The 26,079-nt window shown below is 44.1% G+C and overlaps 1 protein-coding gene across 1 annotated transcript; it reads right to left on the bottom strand.

The window, feature by feature from the left end:
- Positions 1 to 501: 501 nt before the first annotated feature.
- On the bottom strand, positions 502 to 20,579 carry LOC144576390 (F-box/WD repeat-containing protein 12-like). The gene is made up of 10 exons (XM_035275364.3): positions 20,456 to 20,579; positions 19,964 to 20,001; positions 19,616 to 19,773; positions 17,556 to 17,674; positions 15,317 to 15,526; positions 14,284 to 14,442; positions 12,938 to 13,148; positions 12,236 to 12,414; positions 12,030 to 12,160; positions 502 to 882 (listed from the first exon to the last, which is right to left on the bottom strand). Exons 1-10 carry the CDS (start codon positions 20,564 to 20,566, stop codon positions 783 to 785), a joined length of 1,416 nt encoding a protein of 471 aa, XP_035131255.1. The 5' UTR covers positions 20,567 to 20,579; the 3' UTR covers positions 502 to 782.
- Positions 20,580 to 26,079: the final 5,500 nt, after the last annotated feature.

Raw genomic sequence — 26,079 nt, 5'->3', positions numbered from 1 at the left:
TACATTTCTGATCTCACCACCAATTTGGTAGAGGCCTGTATTCCATCATGTAGTCTTTGGAATTCTATGAAATAAGACATTAACATGAGCATTTGTTCAGTTTTTTTCCATTCTCCAATTGTGGCAGTTTCTATTCTATTCCAGCCACCTGGCCATGGATTTTTTAGTTTTGTTTTGTGTTTGTAGTTTTGAACAACGCAGAGGTGCTGTGCATGCTTTGCTCTGGGGCCCCATGTTTCTGGAAAATGAAAGCCCAACAGCAACTCCATTTTACCCCCCTTTAACCTAAGTCGTCTGGGAATTGCAGATCTTTGTGGGGTCCTACTTATTCCTGTCCCCTTTGGCAAGTGCCATTCTTCATACATGATTCTACAGATTTCTCCCTCTGTCTCATCTTCTACCTTGGTCTCCACTGCCCATGTATTGCCGTATAGAGTCTGTTATCTTAAAAAATCAAGAAAACGGCTTAACCAGATCTCTTCAGCCATGTCGTATGACTACTTTTATTCTTCTTTAATAATCATTTTGTTCTGAGACAGGGTCTCACTCTGTTGCCCGGGCTGGAGTGCAATGGCCCAGTCACAGTTCCCTGCAGCCTCAAACTCCTGGGCTCAGGGATCCTCCCACCTCAGCCTCCCAAGTAGCAGGGACTACAGGCATGTGCCACCACTTCAGGCCACAACATCTAAATTTCACTAAAATAATCATTCCGGGCTTGCAAACAGAATTCTCTTTACTATATTACAGGAGATGATGCAAAGTCAATTTTGTTAGTTTCCGTATTACATATTCAGAGAATACATCACCAGAATGCTGGATTCACTTATATTTGTCGCCTTAAGTACTATGCTTGCATTGTCACACTTCACACAGGAGATAAACCTGCCAATGGAAAAATAATATCATCAGTAGAACAAAAGAGAAAGCAGGTGCATCCATTGTTGATACTGAGTTAGAACTTGACTAAGATATCAATATTCTTTCCAAATTAATTGTTCCTTTGTGCTCTTAGATTTGGTTTTGAATAACTACGCAAAGCAGGGAAAGTTACACTGATTATTATTTGCAGGAATAGCAATCGCAAGCTTCTCTCAAATATTATTGCCAGAAGTATCGGATTTGATAGATTATCTGGTTAATGATGACTTAGAGGATTTAAAAAAAAAAAAGAAAACATGGCCTCGCTGTGTCACCCAGGCTAGAATGCAGTGGCACCAAGTCAATTCATTGCAACCTCCATCTTCTGGGTTCAAATCATTCTTTCAAATCAGACCCCCAAGTAGTTGGGACTACAGGTGCACGCCACCATGACCAGCTAATTTTAAAAAATATTTTCTTGTCAAGATGGGGTCTCAGCATGTTGCCCAGGCTGGTCTCAAACTCCTGAACTCAAGCAGTCTGCCTGCCTCAGCCTTCCAAAGTGCTGGGATTACAGCTGGAAGGCCATTGTGCCCAGCTCTGGGATTTTATTGTAAAATAGAATTCTGCTGTCTTTTGAGTATATCTGCTCTACTCCAGTTGAATATCACAAAGGAAACCATGCTTACCCACCCACTGTGTGATGAGGACATGGTGGGGACATAGTTCTGTTGCTGATTCTCATTCTGTATTAATGAACTGACACTTTTTTTTTAAAGTCTCACTATATTGCCCAGGCTGGAGTGCAGGCTGGAGAAGCAAAGTCTCACTATATTGCCCAGGCTGGAGTGCAGTGGCTGTTCACAGGCATGATCCCACTACTGATCAGCATGACAGTTTTGACCTGCTCCATTTCCCACCCGAGCCAGTTCACCCCTCCTTAGGCAACATGGAGGTCCCGGCTCCAAGGAGGTTACCATATTGATGATGAACTAAGTGTGGACACCTTATTGGAATAGCACACTACAGCGCAGATCTCCAGAACTCAAGGGATTCTCTACCATCAACCTCCCGAGTAGCTGGGACTACAGGCATGTGCCACCATGCCTGGTGAAGTGATACTTTTACCCCCTCCACCAGAAGTCCAGAAACTGTAGGGTTGGTACCCTTTGAACAACCCTATCTTGTACTAACTCAAGTAAAGGTGTCATTTCTTCCCCTCCCCACCAGGCCCTGAAGACACTAGGTTGGAGTCTTCTTGACCATCTGCCCCAGTGCCCTGAGGTAAGTAGAAATGATACCCTAGGCCAGGTGTGGTGGTTTACACCTCTAATCCCAGCACATTGGGAGTCCTGGACCCCTCCCGGTTCCTGGATTACCTGAGGTCAGGAGTTGGAGACCACCGTGGGCAACATGGCAAAACCCCGTCTCTACTAAAAATACAGAGATTAGCTGAGCCTGGTGGTGCATGCCTATAGTCCCACTACTTGGGAGGCTGAGGCAAGAGATTCACTTGAACCCAGGAGGTGGAGATTGCAGTGAGCCAAGATCATGCCACTGACACTCCAGATGCAGAGATGCTGAAAATGTCCCCAGATTTGTAAACCTATAGAATCAAAAAGTTAATCAAATCCAAACACGTTAAACTCAAAGAAATAATTTCACACCAGGCATATGCTAATCGAGTTTCTGAGAATTAAAAACACAGAAATAACTTGTAGTTGTAGTCGGCCAGAACAAATTGACACATTATCTAGAGAGATACAAAGATTTGAATGACAATGGATTTCTCATCAGACATCATGGAAGCCAGAAGGAAGAGGCACACATTTTTCAAAAGCTAAAAGAAAAGAAGCTAATACACCAATTAAAACAGAGTATCTCTGTTCAGCAGCAGAATGTTATAAACAAAAAACAAAAAAGCACACAGAGTGTAGAAAGACCCCAGATAGCCAAAGCCATCTTGAGCAAGAAGAATATGACCACATTTTTTTAGAGGCATCACATTACCAGATTTTAAAATACATCACAAAACTATAGTAATCAAAACATCATGGTTCTTGTATTTTTATCCCCACAGACAAACCAAAACAAACAAAAAAAACAGCATTGTATTGACATAAATAAAGATACATTGTCCAGTGGAATGGGACACAAAGCCCAGAAATAAACCCTCACATTTAAGGTCAATTGAAATTTGTTAAAAAAAAAAAAGGTACCAAGAACACCCAATGGAGAAAGGACAGTCTCTTCAATAAATGGTATTGGCAATGAAAAAGGAAAACTGCAGGCCAATATCCCTGATGAACACAGATGCAAAAATCTTCAAAAATAATAGGAAACTGAATCCAACAGCAAATCAAAAAGTTAATTCACCATGATCAGGTAGGCTTCATTCCTGGGAGCAAAGTTGGCTCGACACACGCAAGTCAATAAATATGATTCCCCACATAAACATAATGAAAAGCAAAAAACCGTATGATCATCTCAATAGACACAGAAAAATCTTTCATTAAAATCCAACATCCCTTTGTGACAAAAACCCTCAAGAGACTAGGCATCGATGGAACATACCTCAAAATAAGAGCCATCAATGACAAATCCATAGGCAATGTCATAATGAGCAAACACTGGAAGCATTCCCTTTGAGAGCTGGCAGAAGACAAGGATGCCTACTCTCACCACTCCTAGTCAACATAGTACTGGAAGTCCTAGCTAGAGCAATCAGCCGAGAGAAGGAAATAAAGGGCATCCAAATAGGAAAAGAGGAAGTAAAACTATCTCTGTGGACAATATGACAATATGATTGAATATATATAAAATGTATTTTGTAATTCCCCCAAAGTGGGTCTTGTTGTGTCACTCACTCTGGAATGCAGTGGCACAATCATGGCCTATTGCAGCCTCAACCTCTGGGCTCAAGTGATCCTCATACCTGAGCTTCTTATGTAGCTGAGACCACAGATGCACACCACCATACCTGGGTAGTATTTTTTATTTTTATTTTGTTGTTGTTGTTTGCTTTGTAGAGACAGGGTCTCTGAATGTTGCCCAGACTGGTCTTGAACTCCTAGGCTCAAGTGATCTTCTTGCCTTAGCCTCCCAAAGCACTGGGAATATAAGCATGAGCCACTATGCTCCATGACAATGATTCTATACAAAGAAACCCTTAAAGACTGCCCAAATGATCTGGGAACTGAAAACAACTTCAGTAAGTTTTCAGGACATCAGGATACAAAAATTAACAAACAAAAATCAGTAGCATTTTCATATATTGATAAGGTTTAATCTGAGAGCCAAATTAAGAATAGAACCTCATTTACAATAGCGTCCCCCAAAATAAATTACCTAGGAATACATGAAACCAAGGAGTTGAAAGATCTCTACAAGGAGAACTATAAAACACTGCTAGAAGCAATCATAGGTTGGACACCATGGCTCATGCCTGTATTCCCAGCACTTTGGGAGGCCAAAGTGGGCAGATCACTTGAGGTCAGGAGTTTGAGACAAGCCTGGCCAATATGGCAAAACTCCATCTCTACTAAAACTAAAATAATTGGCCAGGTGTGGTGGCACGTGCCTGTAGTCCCAGCTACTTGGGAGGCAGAGGCAAGATCACTTGAACCCGGGAGGTGGACTTTGTAGTGAGCCGAGATTGTGCCACTGCACTCTAGCCTGGGCAACAGAGCAAGATTCTGTCTCAAAAAAATAAAAACACAAAAGGAATCTCGGCATTAAAAAAAAAAGGGAAAAACATTTCATGCTCATGGATGAGAAGGAGCAATATGATTAAAATGGCCACACTGCCCGAAGCAATCAACAGATTCAGTGTTATAACACTACCAATGCCATTTTTCACAGAACTAGAAAAACATATTCTAAAACTTATATGGAGTCAGGAAAGAGCCTGAATAGCCAAAGCAATCTGGTGGAAAAAGAACAAAGCCAGTGGCATCACATTATCTGACTTCAACCTATATTTTAAAGCTATAATAACCAAATTAGCGTGGTATTGGTACAAAAACAGAATAGAGACCCAAGGAACAGAAAAGAGAAACCAGAAAGGAAGCCACACACCCACGGCCAACTGATCTTCAACAAAAGTTGACAAGAATAAATAATGGGGTAAAGACTCCCTATTCAATAAATGGCACTGGGATAGCTGGCTAGCCATATGTAGAAGAATGAAAGTGGACCCCTACCTCTCACCATGCCTAAAAATCAACTCGCCTTAGCTGTAAGACCCAAAACTATAGGAGTCCTAGAAGAAAACCAGGAAACACTATTCTAGACATCAGTGTTGGTTTGGGGAAAGAATTTATGTGGTCCTCAAAGGCAATTGCAACAAAAACAAAAATTGACAAATAGGACCTAATTAAACAAAAGAGCTTCTGCACAGGTTGGACACGGTGATTCACACCTGTAATCCCAACACTTTGGAAGGCTGAGGTGGACAAATCACTTGAAATCAGGAGTTCAAGACCAGCCTGGCCAACATGGTGAAACCCTGTCTTTACTAAAAATACAATTAGCTGGGCGTGGTGATGCATGGCTGTAATTCCAGCTACTCAGGAGGCTGAGGCAGGAGAATCACTTGAACCCAGGAGACAGAGGTGGAAGAGAGCCAAGATTGTGCCACTATAATCCAGCCTGTGTAACAAAGTGAGACTCCATCTAAAAAAACAAAACAAAACAAAAAGATTCTGCACAGCCAAAGAAACTATCAACAGAGTCAACAGGCAACCTATAGAATGGGACAAAATATTCACAAATTGAGCATCTGATAAGGGTCTAATATTCAGAATCTCTAGGGAACTTAACTCAGAAAGTAAAAAACAAACCCATTAAAAAATGGGCAAACATGGACAGCTCAATGTAACCTCGAACTCCTGGGCTCAAGCAATCCCCCAACCTTGGCCTCTCAGAGTGGTGAATTACAGGTGTGAGGCACCATACCCGATGATCTCACTTATATATGGAATCTAAGTAAGTTAGACTCATGGATGTAGAAGATAGAACGGTGTTTGCCAGAGGCTGGGCAGAGTCAGAGCAGGGGGCTAGCAGGGAACAGAGAGGTGTTGGTCAAAGGGTGCAACGTTTTGGTTTATCAGGAGGAAGAAATTCTGTTGAGCATGGTGCCTTTATGTTATAATAACATATTACACATTTCAGAATAGCCTGAAGAGATTTTAAATGTTTTCCCTGAAAATAATGATACATATTTGAAGTGATGGATAAGTTAATTAACCTGATTTGATCATTTCAGTGTTTACATTCAACAAATCATCATCTTGTCCCCCATAAATATATACAAGTTTTCTGTGTCAATTAAACTTTTGTTTTTAAGTTTACAAAAAAGATTGGCATAATAGATAAAAAGCATGACCCAAAGAGGTTCTTCCTAAAAGAAACTCACTTCAAATATAATAATATATGTAGGTTAAAAGTAAACAAATGGAAAATATAACATGCAAGTATTAACCAAAAGAAAGCAGGAATGGCTAAATTAGTATTAGATAAAGTAGACCTCAGAGCAAAGAGGATTACCAGGGACAAGGAGAGACATTACACAAAAACAGGAGGACGAATTAACCTAGAAGATACATTAATCCTAACTGTGGAGGTAGCAAGTTACAGAGCTGCAAAATACGTGAAGTAAAAACTAACCAAATGAAGAGAAGAAAGAATCCACAATAGGAAATTCAACAGTCTCACAATGGACAGAATCACTAGACTGAAAATCAGAAAGAATAAAGAAGAACTCAAGAAGATCAACCAAGGTGACCTATTGCCATTTATAAAACCCTGTGCCCAACAAGAGAAGAATACACATTCTTTTCAAGCTCGCATGGAACATTCACCAACATAGAGCATATTCTGGGTCACAAAACAAATTTTAACAAATGTAAAAGAATGAAGAAAATTTGGAGTATGCTCTCTGGCCGTAATTGCTTTAAACTAGAAATTGACGACCAAAAGATTACAATAAAATCTCTAATCCTGGCTTTAAAATAGTCCATGGTTCAAAGAGGAAAAGGGAAATAAAGTATATGGAACCGAATGAAAATGAAAATCAAAATCTGAGGCTTGCCGCTAAAGCAGTGTTTAGTGGAGAATTTAGAACACCAAATGCTTACATTTTTAAAAGAGAGGTCAGAAATCAATAATCTAAGCATCTACCTTAAGAAACTAGAAAAAGTCAGGGACAGTAACTCATGCCTGTAAACCCGGAAATTTGAAAGGCTGACATAGGCAGATTGCTTGAGCCCAGGAATTCAAGACCAGCCTGAGCAAACTGGCAAAACCCTATCTCTCTCTCAAAAAAAATTACAAAAAATGAAATAGCCTGGCATGGTGGTGTGCCCCTGTAATCCAAGCTACTCTGGAGGCTGAGGTGGAAGGATCACTGGAGACCAGAAGGCAGAGGTTGCAGTGAGCTAACACCCCATTGACTCCAGCCTGACAGATTGAGACTGTGTCTCTTAAAAAACAAACAAGAAAACCAAACAAAAACTAGAAACATTAGCAAAATAAAAGTAACCAGAATAGCAAAATAAACATAACCAGAAGCAAGAAAATAAAATTTAAAAGCTGACATAGATAAATTGAGAATGGGAAAATAGGGGCTATAAAAAATGATAAAAGGGAAACAAAAGCTGTTTCTCTGAAAAGACAATTAAAATGAATAAGCTCCTAGTAAGGCTTACCAAAAAAAAAAAAGACAAAACAAAAACAAAAAACACAAAATGACACAAACTACCAATATTATGAATTAAGGAGTTCATGTTACAAATTTTACAGGCATTAAGAGGATTGAAAGAACAAATTGACACACATTTGACAAGTTAGATGACTGTTTGCTGCAAATTCAAACCATAAAAACTCACCCACATAAAATAGAGAATCTGAGTTGTACTATAACTATTAAGGCATTTATAGCTCAAAAACATTTCAAAAAAAGTCATTTCCAGGCCCAGATTGTTCTACTGAAGAAGTTTACTAAACATTTACGGCAGAAATAACACCCATCCTACACAATCTTTCACTTCCCTCTCATCTTATGAGGCATTATTCTAACACCAAAATTACACAAAAATCTCACACACACAGACACACATCCACACACAGAGACACACAAAGAGATAGCCACACACAGAAACAGTCACACACACAGACACCCACAGACACACCCACACCCACCCACATGGAGATGCCCACACACAGAGACCCCCACACAAAGAGAACCCCCACACACAGACACACACACACACACACACACACACACACACACACACACGAATACCATTTAGCCTTAGAAAAGAAGGGAATGTTGTCATGTGCAACAGCATGGATGAAGCTGGAGGTCACTATGTTCAGTGAACTAAGCCAAGCACAGAAAGACAAATACTGCATCATCTCACTTATGTGTGACATCTTCAAACAAGAAAAAAAAAAAATCGAACTCACAGAAGCAGAGAGTAGAATGGTGGTTAACAGAGGCCAGGAGGGACAGGGAACAAGGAGGTGTTGGTCAAAGGGCCCAGCGTTTCCGTTAGGCAGGAGGAATCAGTTTCAGAGATCTGCAGCACGGCATGGTGACTGTGGTTCCTAACAGCGTCTCATATTTACAAATTCGCTGAGAGTAGATTTTAAGTATTTTTACCACAAAAGTAAGGATGTGAAGCGATTGATACATTAGTTTGATTTAATCATTCTACAATATATACATCTATGAAGACATCACATTGTACCCCATGAATATATACTTATTTGTTAAAGATTAATAAGATACTCTGTCCTGACCACTAACAAAAAAGAAAATCAATATAATTCACCTTACTAAGAATCTAAAAAAGAAAAACCACATGCTCATATCAATTTATGCAGAAAATGCCTTTGAGAAAATTCAACATCTATTCATTTTTTTTGAAAAACCTCTCAGACATCTAGGACTAGAAGAGAACATCCTCAATACAGTAAGGAAAATCTACAAAAACATACAGTGAATATAATAATAATGGTGAAAGACCAAACACTTTTCATCCAATGCAAGGATATTGGCTCTCCATTCCAATGCCCCACAGGAGGTTATAGCCAATGCAATAAGGGAAGAACAACAAGGCATAAATTTGAAAAGAAAAAGGCTGTATGTGGTGGCTCACATCTGTAATACCAGCGCTTTGGGAGGCCAAGGTGGGTGGATCATGAGGTTAGGAGTTCACGACCAGCCTGGCCAAGATGGTGAAATCCCATCTCTACTAAAAATACAAAAAAATTAGCGGGGCATGGCGGTGTGTGCTACTAGGGAAGCTGAGGCAGAGAATTGCTTGACCCTAGGAGGCAGACGTTGCAGTGAGCTGAGATAGTGCCACTGTACTCCAACCTGGGTGACAGAGCAAGGCCTCATATCCAAAAAAAAAAAAAGAAAGTAAAGAAAGAAAACTGTTTATTGACAGATGACGTGATTGTCTACAGAGAGAAAGCACAAAGGATCTATCTACCAATCTATGAATAAAAGCTATTAGAATAAATGTGTTTAGCAAGGTTGCAGGATACAAGGTCAATATACAAAAGTCAGTCATATTTCTATATACTATAATGAAAAATGGAAATTGAAATAAGACAGTACTTTTTATAATAGCACCAACATGAAATATTTAAGTCTAAATTTCACAAATATGTGCAAGACCTTTATCCTAAAAAACTGCAAAAACACTGATAAAGTAAATTAAAGATGGCCTAGAAACAGTAAGAGACATTCAGGTTTATGTATTTAAAGAGCCAAAATAGTAAAGATGCCGATTTCCTTCTAATTACTCTCTAGATCCAAACAAATTCCAATATAAACCTCAGCAGAATGTTTATAACAATTTACAAACCAATTCTAAAATTCACTTGGAAAACAAGGGAATCAGAATAGCCTGAATAACTTTGCAAAAAACAAATTAGAGGACTCACATTATCTGATTGGAAAGTGTCTATAAAGTTACGTTATCAATGTAGTGTGTTATCTGATAAAAGATACACATGGTGACTGTAGCTTGTGTGTCGTCCAATCATCTGTGTGACTGGAACAGAAGAGAAAGTCTGAAAATTAACCCATGTAAATATGGTTGATTTTGGACAAGGGTACACAGGTGATTCAACGGAGGAAGAAGAGTTTTTTCAACTAATGGTGCCAAATCATTGAATATTCACATGCAAAAAATACACCTTGATCTTTCTCTTTACCTTATAAAATTTAATTCAAAATGCATCAGAGACATAAATGTGACAACCGAAACTATAAAACTTTTAGAGGAAATCGTAGAACATCTCTGTGATCTTGGGTTAGGCAAAGATTTCATAGATACAATCCCCCAAGCCCTGTCATTTCAGAAGAAAAATTGTATTTCAAAGTTAACACTTGCTCTTTGAAAGGCACTGTGAAGAGAATAGAAAGACAAACCAGAGTGCGAGAAAATATTTGCAAACCCTTTTCTGATAAAAGACTTGTATACCAAATATATAAGCCACTATCAAAACTCAGTATTAAGAAATTCAGTATCAACAATCCAATTAAAAAATAGGTCCAAAGATTTGAAGAAATGCATCAAAGAAGATATGTAGATGGGAAATAAAACATTGCTCAATGTCATTGGGAAAAGGCACGGTAAATATTACAATGAGGAATCACCACACACCCATTCAAATGGAAGAGAGAAAACAAATCCAGGGAAGTATCTGAAATTACTGAAAGGAAATAAGTATTTACGATTGCTGCAGGCTAAGATTTATTAGACATGATACAGACAGCAAAAACCGTGAAAGTCAGCTAGGCGTGATTACAGATACTTAAAGTATTTTTCTCTCAAAACACTGGAAATAACTTATCTGAACACAGACATTCTCCTTTGAAAAAAGTTAATACCAGCTGCATGATACTTCCTTGTGTGGATATACGACGCTAATGTAAACAGTCTCATGTTTGGGCCGTTGGGAGCTTCAGCTCTTGCCTGTCACAAACGCTGTAATGAACAGCCAATGTACTTGAATCATTGGAGATAGACCTTCACAGTAGATTCTTTTTAGTGGCATTGGCAGTGCAAAGGATATATGTCTTTTCTTAGATCTTGCCAGAAAAGCACTATAAACATCATAATAACTAGCAATAATCTGGAAGAAAATGTCTGTAGGCCTGGGGTGGTGGCTCACGCCAGTAATCCCAGCACTATGAGGCCAAGGCAGGTGGATCACAAGGTCAGGAGATGGAGGCTATCCTGGCTAACACAGTGAAAACCCATCTCCACTAAAAATACAAAAAATCAGCCAGCTGTGGTGGTGGGCACCTGGAGTCCAGCTACTTGGGAGGCTGAAGCTGGAGAATCACTTGAACGCGGGAGCCGGAGCTTGCAGTGAGCCGAGATAGCTGCACTGCACTCCAGCCCGGGCAACAGAGCGAGACTACATCTAAAAAAAAAAAGTCTTTAAAGTCTTAAGAGACAAGACTTCTACATGTACTACATAAAATCTCAAGAAAAGCACTTTACAAACCAGGGGCAAAAGTCAGCAAAATAGAGGGAAAGGCAGCTCACTGAAGCAGCAACCAAGTGACTAAAGGACTCACAAAAGGTACAACTCAGCAAGGCAGGGTACTGAAGATAGAATCCATCTGCTGCTTATGGGAATATAAATTGAAAGCCTCCTTGGGAAGACCTTTAACATCTATTGCAAGTGCCGTGACTTCAAGAACATGAGCAATTCTCTTTTCAGACACGAGTTTATTGATGCCTATCCTCAAAGAATCTTACAAAAAAAAAAAAAAATCCCTGTTCTCCCTTCATTTATTTTGATGTAGAAATTGGAAGTCTTTGGCCAGGCGGAGTGGCTCACACCTGAAATCCCAGCACTTTGGAAGGCCGAGGTGGTCAGATCATGGTGTCAGGAGATCATGGCCAACATGGTGAAACCCTGTCTCTACTAAAAATACAAATATTAGCTGGGTGTGATGATGTGTGCCTGTAATCCCAGCTATTCGGGAGGCTAAGGCAGGAGAATCGCTTGAACAAGGGACTCAGAGGTTGCAGTGAGCCGAGATTGCACCACTGCACTCCAGCCAGGTGACAGGGATATATTCCACCTAAAAAAAAAAAAGTTTTCAGGGGACCTTTAAGGCACAAAGCAGAGCTTACCGATGTGATATGTGATCACGCCATGTACTGTCCAAGTGACAGCAGCTCCTGAGGTATGGAGGGCAGCCTCCCTCTTCCCACATGTAGAGGTGCACAGAGTCAGCAGACGTGGTGAGCACATAGAGAGGATCCTTCCAAGGATAGCCAGAGTTAGTGGCCAGGGAGTCAAAGTCAGACCAAAAAGCATGGAGGAGAATCATACATACCACCCAGAAGTTGCTGATGGCTGTCTGGTGGTCCTGAAATTGTTGCAGCAGGAAGCCAGTGATGCTGAATAGGAGCAAGTCTGGCCCACTGGGAAAGACAATCAAATATCCATCACTGGCTCCTATCCAGGTAGGGTGCTCCAGACGAGGTGGCAACTGGAAACTTGAGATCTCATATGCTGTTTTCATGTAAACCGCAGACACACATGTGCGTACACACACACACACACACACACCAAAGTGAAGATCAGATCACTGAATGAGAACAATATCCTTACACTGAATAAAAAAGCATCATCTCCACTTCTACAGACTTCATGCCAGGGAGGAAAATGAAGGTGAGTCCAGTGGCCTCACAAATATGTGTCACTGACTGTGGTAACAGGTGCGAGGACACAGGAGCAGAAGTTTGTGGACAATAAACACTCACTTGGGCCTTGAGGCAAAATGTGTAGCGGGAAGGACCATTGGAACCCAGGCCCTGAAACATGATGGAAATCTCTACATGTTCCCCCAAGAGGGCAGGGTGAGGGTAGAGATCAGCATGGGCATTGGAGTCAAACAGGGGTGGGTTCACCCCCAGCTAAAGAAATCCCCTGCTCCCTCTACACAGACTGATCCATTTACATGGATTTATAGCTTCACATGAATGCCTGTGTGATGAGGAAGAGAAACAATTGTTTCTAATGTGGCACAGCCTACCTTGGACGACTGTTTGGCCTCCAGTCCTCTCAGTTGTGAGATCAAAGGTGATAATTTCTGTCTTTCTTCCACGGCGATTATGGGACATCAGTGTAATCCTGTTTTTCTTCTTTGGGTTCCAGCAGGCGGTGGTGCACAATTTATGTGGGAGAAAGGTAGACAGAGGAGCGCTGCCTTCTGATGGTCTCAGTAAGTCCTCTGCGAGGAACACCTAAAGCCAGCATCGCGTGCGAGGTCAGGGGCAGGGAACTTACAGCCTCTCAGTACAGGAGTGACTCCAGAGGAGCCTTCTCAGAAATCCTCATCCTGCGGCCATAGCTTTGTTCAACCTCTCAGGAGCAATGAGTAGTCACTGCTTGTCACTCCAACATACAAAGAACTCACTGTCTTCCTAACCTTCCCGTCCCGATCACAGAGCAATGTCCCTGAAGCATGCCAAGGAGTTACAAAACCATCTTGCCATGTTGAACCCTTGGTCGTGCTGAGGCTGGCTAAGCAGATTTTCCCTTTTGGGGAACAAATCAAGGGCTGTGTGGCTTTTACTACCTGCCTTCTGAACTCCTCCCTCTTTAGTGCCCAATCCACCGGTGCCACCCTGCAAATGGCCTACTCAAAGGCCAAAGGCCTCCTCAGAGTGACATTCAGGGGCTGACGCATAGTCACTTGCTTTTGGACTCCTCTACTTTCCAGCCAACAGAGATAAAAGTAAAGTAAAGAAGGCCAAAGGGAACAAGGTCAAAGATCTTTTTGTTACAAAAAAAATTTTTTTAAGAGGCAAGGTCTCAGCATGTTGCCCAGGCTATTCACATGTGCAGTGGCTATTCACATGTGCAGTCCCAATACTGATCAGCATGGGAGTTTTGACTGTTCTGTTTCTGACCTGGGCCAGCTGACTTCTCCTTATGCAACCTGGTGGTCCCCTGCTCCCACGAGGTAAGATATTGATGCCAGACTTAGTGTGGGCACCCTATCAGCAAAGCACACTACAGACTAGAACTCCTGGGCTCAAGCGATCCTCCCACCTCAGCCTTTCGAGTAGGGGGGACTATAGGTGCACGCCACCATGCCCAGCAATCGCTATTTCTTGATACCTGTCTCACCCTCCTGCATCTGTTTGGCAAATCTGGGCTGCATGATCAAGTTTTCGTTAACATTGGCCATGGCAACTGGATGCCGTTGCTTCAAAGAGCATTGCTTCCTGACTATCACAATGGATTCCTCTTGGGATGTGGTCTTAGAGAGGAAGGAGTAGTGTGCCCGGGCCTCACCGAGCTCTGCAGTTTCTCTGCACGCTTCCTAATTTGACATTCCCAACTTGAATCTGAAATATACAGAACAGCACCTACCTGTGGAAAGGTACGACTGTATGTCCCACATGCAAACACCCATTTCTTGTCAGGAGAGCAGCGTAGAAGTACAATAGCACATTGAAATGCAGTAACTTTAGAAATATTCCTTAACTCCGGCAGTGTAAATGTGTAAATGTCACCTGCAGCATCGCCAACCTGAAACCAAAGCATCCCACCACATCAGTAGGAAGATATGTGAAATCCTGAAGCACACAGGAGGCAGCACTGTCAGCTGCAAGACATGCCACCGTTTCTTCAGTCACAGAATGGAGATCCAAACCTCTGACCAGTCTAGCGTGAGACATTGTTGGGATAATCCCATGGAATAAAACTTTCCAAGCCCCAAAGCATTCTTCTCAAGAACAGTTATTCATTAGCACATAAACACTATACTTTTTAATCAGTGTCACCCAAAAGCCATCTCTCCCCCTCAACTGTCCCTGACCAAGTTCATGGACTGTAAAAAACATACTCGAAAGAAACAGCACATATAAAATAATTCAGGAAGTTCCTGGCTTTTTGTTTTTAGAAGAATGGCTGGGGAAATGTACTTGAGGCAGGTCAAGGGCCAAGATAGCATGGAGTTTTTATAACAACATTCACTGGTAAATTCTGATTGACTTGAAGGGTATGTAGAAGGAATAACTACAAAAAGAGAAAGTACAGGCGTGGCGGCTCACCCCTGTAATCCCAACGCTTTGCGAGGCTGAGGCAGGTGAATCACAAGGTCAGGAGTTCGAGACTAGCCTGGCCAGCATGGTAAAACCCCATCTCTACTAAAAATACAGAAAATTAGTCAGTCATGGAGGCACGTGCCTGTAGTCCCAGCTCTTCAGGAGGCTGAGGCAGAAGAATTGCTTGAACCCAGCAGGCAGAGGTTGCACTCCAGCCTGGGTGACAGAGCAAGACTCCTTCTCCAAAAAAAAAAAAAAAAAAAGCACTAGGGATAGGACAGTAATGTGACATGGATACCCGTCAAGACAGTGGGCATTTGATATTTTGGTCCCTTCTAAAATCGGGGATCACTTACCATCAGGAATGGGCCATCCTTTGTGAGATGGGCTTCCATGCAATAACAGGTCTCTGGCATGGGGAGAGTGGCCAGAGAATCCCTGTCCTGACAATTCCACACTTTGATCGTTTTGCTCTTATCCTCAGTGATGACAAGATGCATCTGAGGGAGGGTTACCAGATTTGAGATTTGGAACTTCTGGACTGGGCTTGACCAGATCATGGTGCCCTAGAGAAAGAGAGTAACACACTCTGTGTCCCAGGAACTCGTGTGCCCACTGTGCCTTCATTCTGCCCATGTTTATTGGGAAGCCTCTTCCAAATGAGATTTTCTTCCTTGTGGGCAAAGGCTATGAAAATTCTCCACACCTCAATATTTGGGAGGAGTGATCATGAAAACAGGAACTAAACACTATGCTCAGACACAAGAACTTGGTATGTAACAGGCACAAAGAATGATCAGGCTTCCTGGGTTCAAACCACCTCTACTAACAAGGCACCTTCAGCAAGTCACTTTCTATCATGCCTTTCAATGAGGCTGTCATTACCTTTCACAACTCATGAAATATACTTAGAATTCTGCCTAGGACACAGTGGAATCCAAAACGTATTAACATGAAAATTGTTATTCCTTCATCAACCATGTACATTACACACAAGATAGAATAGTTGTCTTTCTAGATGATTCTTCAGCCTTTTAAACAAATTGTGAAGTATATCACACAGGAAGAGAGCAGGAAGTTTGCTAAACTATCACAAGTGAATACCAACACACCACTTCTAAGCCCTCCCAGAGTCCCCTCCTCATGTGCTCTATTCACAACTCCCCCACATTCAAATGGCATCACTATTTTGATTCCTCACAGTATAACAAGTGGCCTGTGCAGTCACATCTATGGTCATGAAACCAAGCATCCCAACGCTTAGTGGCTTAAAACAGGCTTTTGTTATCTCAGTTTCTTCTGATCAGAAATTCAGGTGCAGCTTGACTGGGGAGTCTGGCTCATGTTTCTAGGTCCAGGTATAGATGAGGCTCTTTAGATTCAGTTTCCCTTGATGTGAAAATCTTCAAACCAGTTATACACATTATCTGTCCCTCACCATCCCCAAAGTTCAAGTGTAGGGTAAGCACAGGATACCATAGTCACTGTCATTCAGAAAGGTGAAAATGGAAACATAGGAATCCCTGCTACAAGATGTTCTGAGATCCAACAGAGAACACGCTGGCAGTTTGTGGATTAGCACTCAAGGCCCAAGAGAGAATTTTCATGACTCTTGGTTCCACTCTCTGGGCTCTTGATTCTGTCTGAGTCATCCTTCACCTTCTACACATGGCGGCCTGAGTTTTTAGCTCAATTGTTTGGTAGTCTGCCTCCTGCCTATAACAGTTTTGAAATCCAAAAGGCCTCTTTTCCTTTTGTGTTGTTTTGGCCCCTTTCCATCCAAGCTGGCAGTGTTTCTGCCAGTGTAATTCTCTTTAACAAAAACTTTGTGGGTCTCCCAAGAACCTCACTGCACTTTACGCCACTAGACAAAGCCACACTCCGTTTTTGAGATAGATCCTTTGTGCACCTTGAAGGTGATCTGAGACAGAGACCACCTTCTCTGAAAGGCATTTGTTACATTGAAAAAGCCAATGTAACAAATGCCAATCATCGACAAAGAGGCAATAGAACAGGTCATAGAGATGCACAAACCTACAATTATTCCACAGATGCACTCGTGTTACTGGTAGAAAATAAGTCCTGTACAAATTTACTGATAGAAACACGTTAAAAAGAATTCTCAGCTGAGCGTGGTGGCTCACACCTGTAATCCCAGCACTTTGGGAGGCTGAGGCTGGCGGATCACTTGAGGACAGAAGTTGGAGAACAGCCTGGCCAACATGGTGAAACCCTGTCTCTACTAAAAATACAAAAATTAGCCAGGCATGCTGGCGTATGCCTGTAATCACAGCTACTCAGGAGGCTGAGGCACAAGAATTGCTGGAACCCAGGAGGTGGAGGTTGCAGTGAGCCGAGATCAAGCCACTGCACTCCAGCCTGGGCAGCGAAGTGAGACTCTATCTAAAAAAAAAAAAAAAAAAAAAAAAAAAAGTGAGTCCTCTGTTTCCCTGGTCCAAATGAAAAGGTCGCAAATTACAAGATAGAAAACCTGATTTTTGTTCCTAGTATTTTCCTCTGGGCACCTCCGTGTCATATATGGAACAGGATGGACATCAGGATGCAGCTCTTTTGCTACATATTGGCCAGACTCACCTCTTGCACATCCCAGGCACAAAGCTCTTTCTTTGGAGAGACACTGCAAATGATTGACTTCTCCTGTTCATCCATTGTAAAGCTATTTCCTGAGAGATAAGCCAAACCCGCTTCAAAGGCTAGAAGGAAACACAGAAGACTTGGCCAACAGATAAGGGATGATCCGAACCCAGTGAAGATAATTGTAAATATTTCTGTACCCTCTTAGGAGGGTTTGCATAGCAATATGGAGAAGATAGACATTGGGCTCCAGAGTTACCCAAACACAGGTTCCCATGGCAGACTGGCCATTTGGGAGATGTTGGCCAACTGGCTTTTCTTTCTTATCCTCAGTTTCCACAGATAAAATGCATATTAAAATGTCTCCATCGGGCCAGGTGTGGTGGCTCACGCCTGTAATCCCAGCACTTTGGGAGGCAGAGGCGGGGGGTGGGGGGATCACCTGATGTCTGGTGTTAGAGACCAGCCAGACCAACATGGAGAAACCTCATCTGTACTAAAAATGCAAAATTAGCCTGGTGTGGTGGTGCAGGCCTGTAATCCCAGCTACTCGAGAAGCTAAGGCAGGAGAATCGCTTGAACCCAGGAGGTGGAGGTTGCAGCGAGCTGAGATTGCACCAGTGTACTCCAGTGTGGGCAGCAAGACTCAAACTCTGTCTCAAACAAATATCTCTTAGAGCTTAAAGAACTTTTCTGAGTTTTAAAAGAGTTATGATGTCCAGGTGCGCTGGCTCACACCTGTAATCTCAGCACTTTGGGAGGTGAGGCAGGCGGATCACTTGAGGTCAGGAGTTCAAGACCAACCTGGTCAACACGGTGAAACCCCTTCTCTACTAAATATACAAAAATTAGCTGTCATGGTGGCAGTCGCCTGTAATCCCAGCTTCTTGGGAGGCTGAGGCACAATAGTTGCTTGAACCCAGGAGGCAGAGGTTGCAGTAAGCCAAGATAATGCTGCTGCACTCCAGCCTGGTGACAAAATGAGACTCCATCATTAAAAATGTGTCATCAGGATTAGGCGAGGCACAGTGGCTCATGCCTGGAAGGCCAAGGCCGGACAATCGCTTGAGCTCAGGAGTTCCAGACCCGTCTGGGTAACAAAGTCAGTCCTAAATCTCTACAACAAATTAAAAAGTTATGAGCAGGCATGATGGCTTATGCCTGTAATCTCAGTATTTTGGGAGGCTAAGACTGGTGGATCACTGAGGTCGGGAGTTCAACACCAGCCTGGCCAATATGGCGAAACCCCATCTCTACCAAAAATACAAAAATTAGCTGGGCATGGTGGTGCACGCCAGTAGTCCCAGCTACTCAGGAGGCTGAGGCAAGATAATTGCTTGAACCCGGGAAACAGAGGGTAGAATGAGCCAAGATGGTGCCATTGCACTCTAGCCTAGAGGATAGAGCAAGACTCTAACTAAAATAAATAAATAAATAAAAGTAAGCTGGTTGTGGTGGTATACCCCTGTAGTCCCAGCTACACAGGAGGCTGAGGCAGGAGGACCTCCTGAGCCGAGGAGGTTGAGGCTGTAGCAGTAGAGCCTCTGTATGTATTTATTTAGAGACAGGCCCTGGCTCAGTCACCCAGGCAAATTTTTAAAAATTTTGTATAGAGATGGGGGTCTCACTTTGTTGCCCAGGCTGGTCTGGAACTCCTAGGCTCAAGCAATCTGCCCACCTTGGCCTCTCAAAGTTCTGGGATTACAGGCATGAGCCACTGTGCTGAGCCAAGCCTCTGTTTTTTAAAGAGTTTCACATTAATATTTGTTTCTGATTTTTATTCTGGGAGGGATGGAAAGCCTTAGGAAAAAGGGGGTAACAGGACCTGATTTTATGTTGTGAAAAAAATCTCTCGAGTTTCTTCATTCAGCAGAGACAGTGGGGACAAGAGAGGAAGCAGGAAGCTGTCACGTGCCTATCACGGCAGCCCAGTCTGATTCAATTCTAATTCCCTTTCCCTTCACTGAATGAGAACAGACAACTTCACACAGCAAAAATTCAACAGAGTGGACTTCTGAAAACCAGGTGCTCATGTTCCTCTAGGGCACCTGTCCCCATACCAGTGTTCTCAGTTATTTTGCAGACAAAGTTATCAGGCTGTGCCAATGACAACCGAAGCTCCTTCCTTCTCTGGTGCAGGAAAAATTGCTTCCATGTGTGTGCGCCCAGGTGTTGATCGGTGACGTTGTTGCAGTCCCATCTCTGCAGAGAGTGTGCCCTGGAAACAGAGTCACAATCCCATCAGGCTATGCTCAGTTTACCTCCTCAGAGCCCCGGTGACATCACACTCACTTTCCTGTGTGCCTCTCACAACACAGCCACACACAGGCCTCGGCACACAGCATGGGTTCACAGTCAGAGGCTCTCCTCTCCCCTTCTCTCCTTATCCTTTCCCTTCCATGACTCACCTCCACAGGTAATTGCTCTCTGCAACCCTATTCCAATCCTATGGAGAGAAAGGAAGAGACAAACAGGCAGTCAGTTATATCAGAGAGCAGAGGCGATGCTCTCCTATGATTTGTTCTGGGAGCTGGACCCGCACAGGTTCAAGCAATTATCCTGCCTCAGACGGGACTCCAGCTCGCAAAGCCCTCCCAGTGAGGGAAGATGACAAAACGGGAACAAGAGACCTATCACTAATACAGGCACATGGTATTCCCGTGAGTTCAGAGGAAGAAGTGCTGATTTCCTAGGGCTTGAAACGGGAGCCTCAAGGACTGTTCAGTCAGTGCCGCTCCTGGATGTCAGCTTGTCCTTCTTGTTTAACAGAACATGAGGCCCTCAGAGTGAAGGATGCAAATCCCACACCCTCCGTGTATCCTCCTGCTATTCTGCAGTGTAGTCAAACTGGTGAAGAGAGGTAGCGGGCGTGAGGGGCAGTGGGAGGTGAAGGCCTTTACCTTGTTCACCTGGGAAACCTGCAGCAAGCTGAATACGTCCAGGAAAGAGAAGATCCGCTTCAAAGCTAAGTCGGGCAATCGGATCTCCATTTTCCACGCCTGAACCCACATCCATTCTCCTTTCTCCTCTCTGGGTTGCTCTGAATTTAAAGGCTTGGCCAATGTCTGTGGCACTTGTAAAGGTTTTCACCTGTGCCCATCTGCGTGCGGTAGAAACAAGCTGCAGGTGTGCAGACTCCCGGGCTGACCTCCACCCCGGCCTCTCCCCTGGGCCAGGTCCACACAGCTGGCGGCATCCCTACCTCAACTCACTTGTTCCTTCATGGTTTAGAGGAGCTCAGCAGCACCTGTGCACTGTGACTGGCAGCCTAGAACCTGGGGCAGTCCCAGGTGCAGATGAAGGTGTCAGGACCCTCTAGGAAATGTCACTGAATGCACTCACTTGGATCAGGTCTGAGTGTCTCTATGACTCTATTTAAGTTCCAAACTCCCGGAATGGGAGTCTGCTTGCCCGGTGTCTGCCTACCTTGGGACCTTGAATCTGGTGAGTGGGGCTCATCTCTCAGCGCCAGCATGGCTTCTGGGTTTCTACCTTGTCGCATTTAACTCAGCAGTGGAAGAGAAAGAGTGGGCCAAGCCAACTTCTCCACAGAGGTCCACTTGAAGGGAGCAGGCCTTGTCTAGGATGGCTCTCCCAGCCGGTGGCCTTCCCTGGGATGTGACGCTTTCCCACTGTTACGGATCTCCCAGGAACCTGACAAGTCATTCTGGGATTCTTCTAAAGACAGTGGTGTGGCCTGAGTGTTTGTGTCCTCCAAAATTCCAGTGCTGAAATTCTACCCCTCAGTGTGATTGGAGGTGGGGGGCCTTGAGAGGTAAGAGGGTCACAGGTGGAGTCCTCATGATGGGACCAGTGCCTTTATAAAAGAGACCCCGAGAGCTCTCTAGACCTGTTTACGTCATGTGGGGACATGGAGAAGGTGGCAGCTGCAACCTGGAAGAAGGCCTGCACCAGAACCTGACCATGCTGCCAGCTGGATCTTGGACTTCTCCCCTCCAAAATCGTGAGAAATAAATGTGTTGTTTGTAAGCCACCCAGTGTGTGGTACTTCGCTGCAGCATAAGACGGGGGTCCCTCTGTGAGGCTCCGCGGCCAACCCTTCTTAAAGTGCCGCCTCCCAGCGGACACAGGGGAGTGATTGTCAGGAGTCCCATTTATGATACAGCAGTAAGAGGAAAATAGAAATTGAAATGGTGAGGAAGTAAAAAGGAAAAGCAAAGAGCAAGAAGCACCTAGAGGGGGACGAGGGGTGTGTGAAGAGAGAGGAGCAAGAGAAATACAAGGGGAAAAGATTTCTACTCCATTAAAAGCAAGTAATGCAGAGAGCCAGGGCGGCGGAAGGACACAGGAAGAGAGAGAGCTTGGAACAGATGCTGTTCTAGAGGAACAGAGTTAACGCAAACATGTAGAGGACTGAGAAATGAAACACTCTAAAATATGACAAGGGAAGAGAAGAAGAAACAATAGGATAAAGGATATTTAAAAAGCTTTAAACACAAATCTCATAAGATAACCATAAAAATAGGAAAATCTCACTCTCAATGGACTGTGAGAGAAGACAGAATAGGAAAAAAATGGTAAAGAGGACAGATGAGAAAGAGGCAACTGGAAGGCACTGAAGCACATTGCCCAATGAGTGAATGAATGAATGTGAAACAGAGGAAGGGAAGGTGTGTTGGGGGTGGTGGGGTGGGTGCTACCAGAGAAGGGGGAGGGAAAGACACATTGTAACAATAGGTAAAGACAGATCTAAAAGGTACAAGAGTTAAGAGATGTAAAAAATTGAGAGGTGAAATGGTAACTCCGTAAGAGTCTAAGCACAAGATAAGCAGCAGGTGAGAATGGCGGGGCATCATCTAGGAGAATGTAGATTAAAGCAGGCAGCTGGGGGAACCTGAGGAGAGGGATGGGTAAGGAGAACGGGCAGCCTGGGGGTAGGATGGACAGGGAGGGACTGCACAGCACGGGAAGTAAAGGGGGTGAAGCAAGGGGAGAAGTAACAGCAAAGCTTCCATGGTGCCTCCTGCAGGCAAGACACGCTCTAAACAATTTCCCCGGGCTCATCTATTTCATCCTGACAAAGGCTGGATGAGGTGAGTCCTATTACTGGCCACCTTGCGGGGTGCTCTGCGTTTTCTGAGACTCTGAATTTGTCTGGCATCCATTCATCACAGGGCCAATTGTATTCTCTCTCCATTTTAAATTTTCTGTATTCTTGATGCTGTGGCATTTGTGATCTTGCTGAGTGGGGAGAGACTCCCCCTCCCAGTCCTAGCTGATAGCAAAGGATAGACAGCCTTTTGTTTTTGAGATGGAGTTTCACTCTTGTCCAGGCTGGAGTGCAATGGTGCCATATTGGCTCACGGCAACCTCCACTTCCCAAGTTCAAGCACTTCTTCTGCCTCAGCCTCCCTAATGGCTGGGACTGCAGGTGCCCACCACCATGGCCAGCTAACATTTTGTATTTTTAGTAGATACAGGGTTTTGCTATGTTAGCCACCTGGGCTCAAGCTCCTGACTTCAGGCGATCCACCTGCCTCAGCCTCCCAAAGTGCTGGGATTACAGGCATGGGCCACTGCACCTGCCCAAGTTTTAGAGCTTTTTATATATTTGTGATACAGATCTGTAGGATTTTGAGGGATCTGGGAGCTGATGAAAGAAAAAGAGGTGACCATGGGAGGCAGTTACACAGAGCAAACTGTACCGAGTGGGGCTTGGACAGGGCTGTATGAGAGGGACGTTCCCCATAGCATGAGACCATCTAGAGGCTTGAAGGTTCAGGGGCCACCATACAGAAGGGGAGGAGAGCAGGGAACACTTGGAGAGGAGCCAGGAGTGGAGACCTCTGTGTCTAGGTGATGCTGCTCAGCAGCAGGGGCGTGGGAGCAGATGGGAATCTCTGGGTGGGGGAGCTCTGAATGGCTGTAGCAGCCTGAGTTGTTCTAACCACAAGGCACTATCTTACCAAAGGGTAATAATAGCTGTCAGATGAGGTCTGAGGGGGAGGGGCAGATGGGAGATGGCATGCAAGGCAGGCAGGCTCTAAATGACTAAATCTCTGCTTGCTTGGGCCATTTAAAAAATAAATAGAAGGGTCGGCCATGGTGGCTCACACCTATAATCTCAGCACTTTTTGAAGCTGAGGTGGGCATATATCACAAAGTCAAGAGATCGAGACCATCGTGGCCAACAAGGTGAAACCCCGTCTCCAAAAATACAAATATTGGCTGGGTATGGTGTCATATGCCTGTAGTTCCAGCTACTCAGGAGGCTGAGGCAGGAGACCCGCTTGAACTTGGGAGGCAGAGGTTGCAGTGAGCCCAGATCGTGCCACTGCACTCCAGCCTAGTGACTGAGGGAGACTCAGGCTCAAAAAGAAAATAATTAGGTAGGTAAAAGTTTGAGTTTGGCCCCAGAAAGATCTTAGGCTAATGGGTCTCAGCCTGAATCAAAGAAATCAACAGTCCAGGAGTGAACACCTGGAGGCCGTCTTGGGCTTATTTATAACAATTGATCCCATGGTCGGAGATTGTTTTGTAATTGTGGCCAGCACTTTGGAAGGCTGAGACAGGATGGCCTGAGCCCAGGCGTTTCAAGCCAGCCTGGGTGACATAGTGAGATCTGGCCTCTATCTCTTTAAGGATGATCATAGGAACCGTGATCATAACCTACATTGTGTGCTATTTTGTAATGGCTGGGCTTGGGGTCAGTGATAAAGCATATTTAGGACCCAGAATACTGCAGGGGTACAAACAAATTTCAAAGCCTATTCACAGCCAGTGTATGTATTTAGTGGAGAGAGCCAAGAGAACAGATGAGAACAGGAGAGGATTTGGATATGTCTGTTTAGCAGAGTGATATATTCTGGCAGGTGGGTGTATGTCCCTGGCTATCTATAAAGCTTAGTGTAGATACCCACATGCAGTGAATGTGCTCATAAGCACAGAGACCCCTTTCAGCAGCCAGAAGGTCATGTCGGACTAGGGTGACACATTAGCTGAGGGACAGTTGACACCAGTGAGGGTAGGAACTTCTCAGGTAAGGAAGAGGCACAGCAGTGGAGGAGGGGTTAGAATCACAGGCCATCTGGAACCAGGAGCAGAGGATCCCATTTTTCTCCCAAGTATGGCCCAATGGTGCTACCTGGTCCAGGGCAATTGGAGTTTTATCTCCTGGGTGTCAGAAGCCATCTTGTAGAGGTGATCTCATAAAGGGAGTGGTCTTGTGTAATTCTCTGGAGTCTAGACTTCGCCTCCCCTCAGCAGTGGTGACTGAGCACAGGCCGCACCGGGAAACGGAAGAGGCAAGATGGTAAAGTTCAACACCCCTTCTCCAACTATGCCAGCTACGAGCCATCATCCTTCAGTGCCTTGCTGCGCCCTGGTGACCTCTTTATCACCTCCCTGGTAGGGGATGCTTAGCTAGTTCCCACCGCGTGGTGCCCACCAGCAGTGCTTCCTGTGACTGAGGAAGGAAGAAAATCAAGCCTGGAGTACTGAGCGCAAGTCAGAAGTGGGCGCCACAGCCACCTAAGAGCAGAGGGATGGCCACTGCAGAGGTGCTGGAGTAACACCAGGTTTATGATTTCTGTGCCTTCTCTAACTTTTTCATTCCCAATTCTTCTACTTTTTTAAATAGATGCCTAACCCCCCTTCATTTCACACAGCTATGCAAATTTTGAGGCCAAGAATGACTGTAAAGAATTAAGGTGTCATTTACATCAATCAGCTTTCTTCCCCATGAAAATACTGTGTGTCAATTCACACTTGGTCTAACGTACAGAATCCCCACCCTATCTGGCACAGATACACTCAACATTCAATATTAAGTACAATTTCCATTTTATTTTTATTGGAGACTGGTCTGTCTGCCGTCTTGAAGGACTCAGCTGCTTACATGGGCTTTGGTGAGGGTCGTGGGGCAGCACCCACGGGTCTAAATCAGGGTGGGGGTGTTCGGTGCTGTGGCCCTCATGAGATGGATTCCTGACGACTTTGCTGTGAATTGCTCAACTCACACAGTAATGGAGCTTCACATACAACTTGGGAAGCACACAGGCATCGAAGACGCTCACTTCGGAAATGTCCCTGACTGCTGCGGCCCCCGCTAGGTTTCCAATGACGAATTTCTTAATGGCCTTGTCCTTGGGCACCCATCGGGCACTGGTCATTCAGTGAATAGGCTGCATGTGGCTGCGGCCCTTGTAGGCACGACCCTCGTTCCTTCTTTTGTCATCTTGGAGGCACAGACTCAACAGAGCCAATTCGTCTACTTAAAAAGTAAAACAAACTGTGCCCCAAATTATAACAGTCCCTTTATTAAACCTTCTTCAAATTACCTTAATTTGTATGTTATGTCGTCATCATCCCGGAACCCTGACTGATATAAACCACAGTGTGAGTTCTGTTGTGATTAGGAATTCTCTGAAGATAATTGTTTCTGTGTGTTGCTTTCAGCCATCTCTGAAGCTGAGGGAGGCAGCTGTCTCCATCACCCTTCTCTAATGAATAGATTTCCCCTCAGTTTACCTACAAGGAATATTACTTTTCTGAGGGTCCCGGA

This window comes from Callithrix jacchus, chromosome 15 (genome assembly GCF_049354715.1).
Source record: "Callithrix jacchus isolate 240 chromosome 15, calJac240_pri, whole genome shotgun sequence".
Taxonomy (NCBI): domain Eukaryota; kingdom Metazoa; phylum Chordata; class Mammalia; order Primates; family Cebidae; genus Callithrix; species Callithrix jacchus.
The sequence above is the reverse complement of the archived record's forward strand: the minus strand, read 5'-3'. Positions and strand labels throughout refer to the sequence as shown.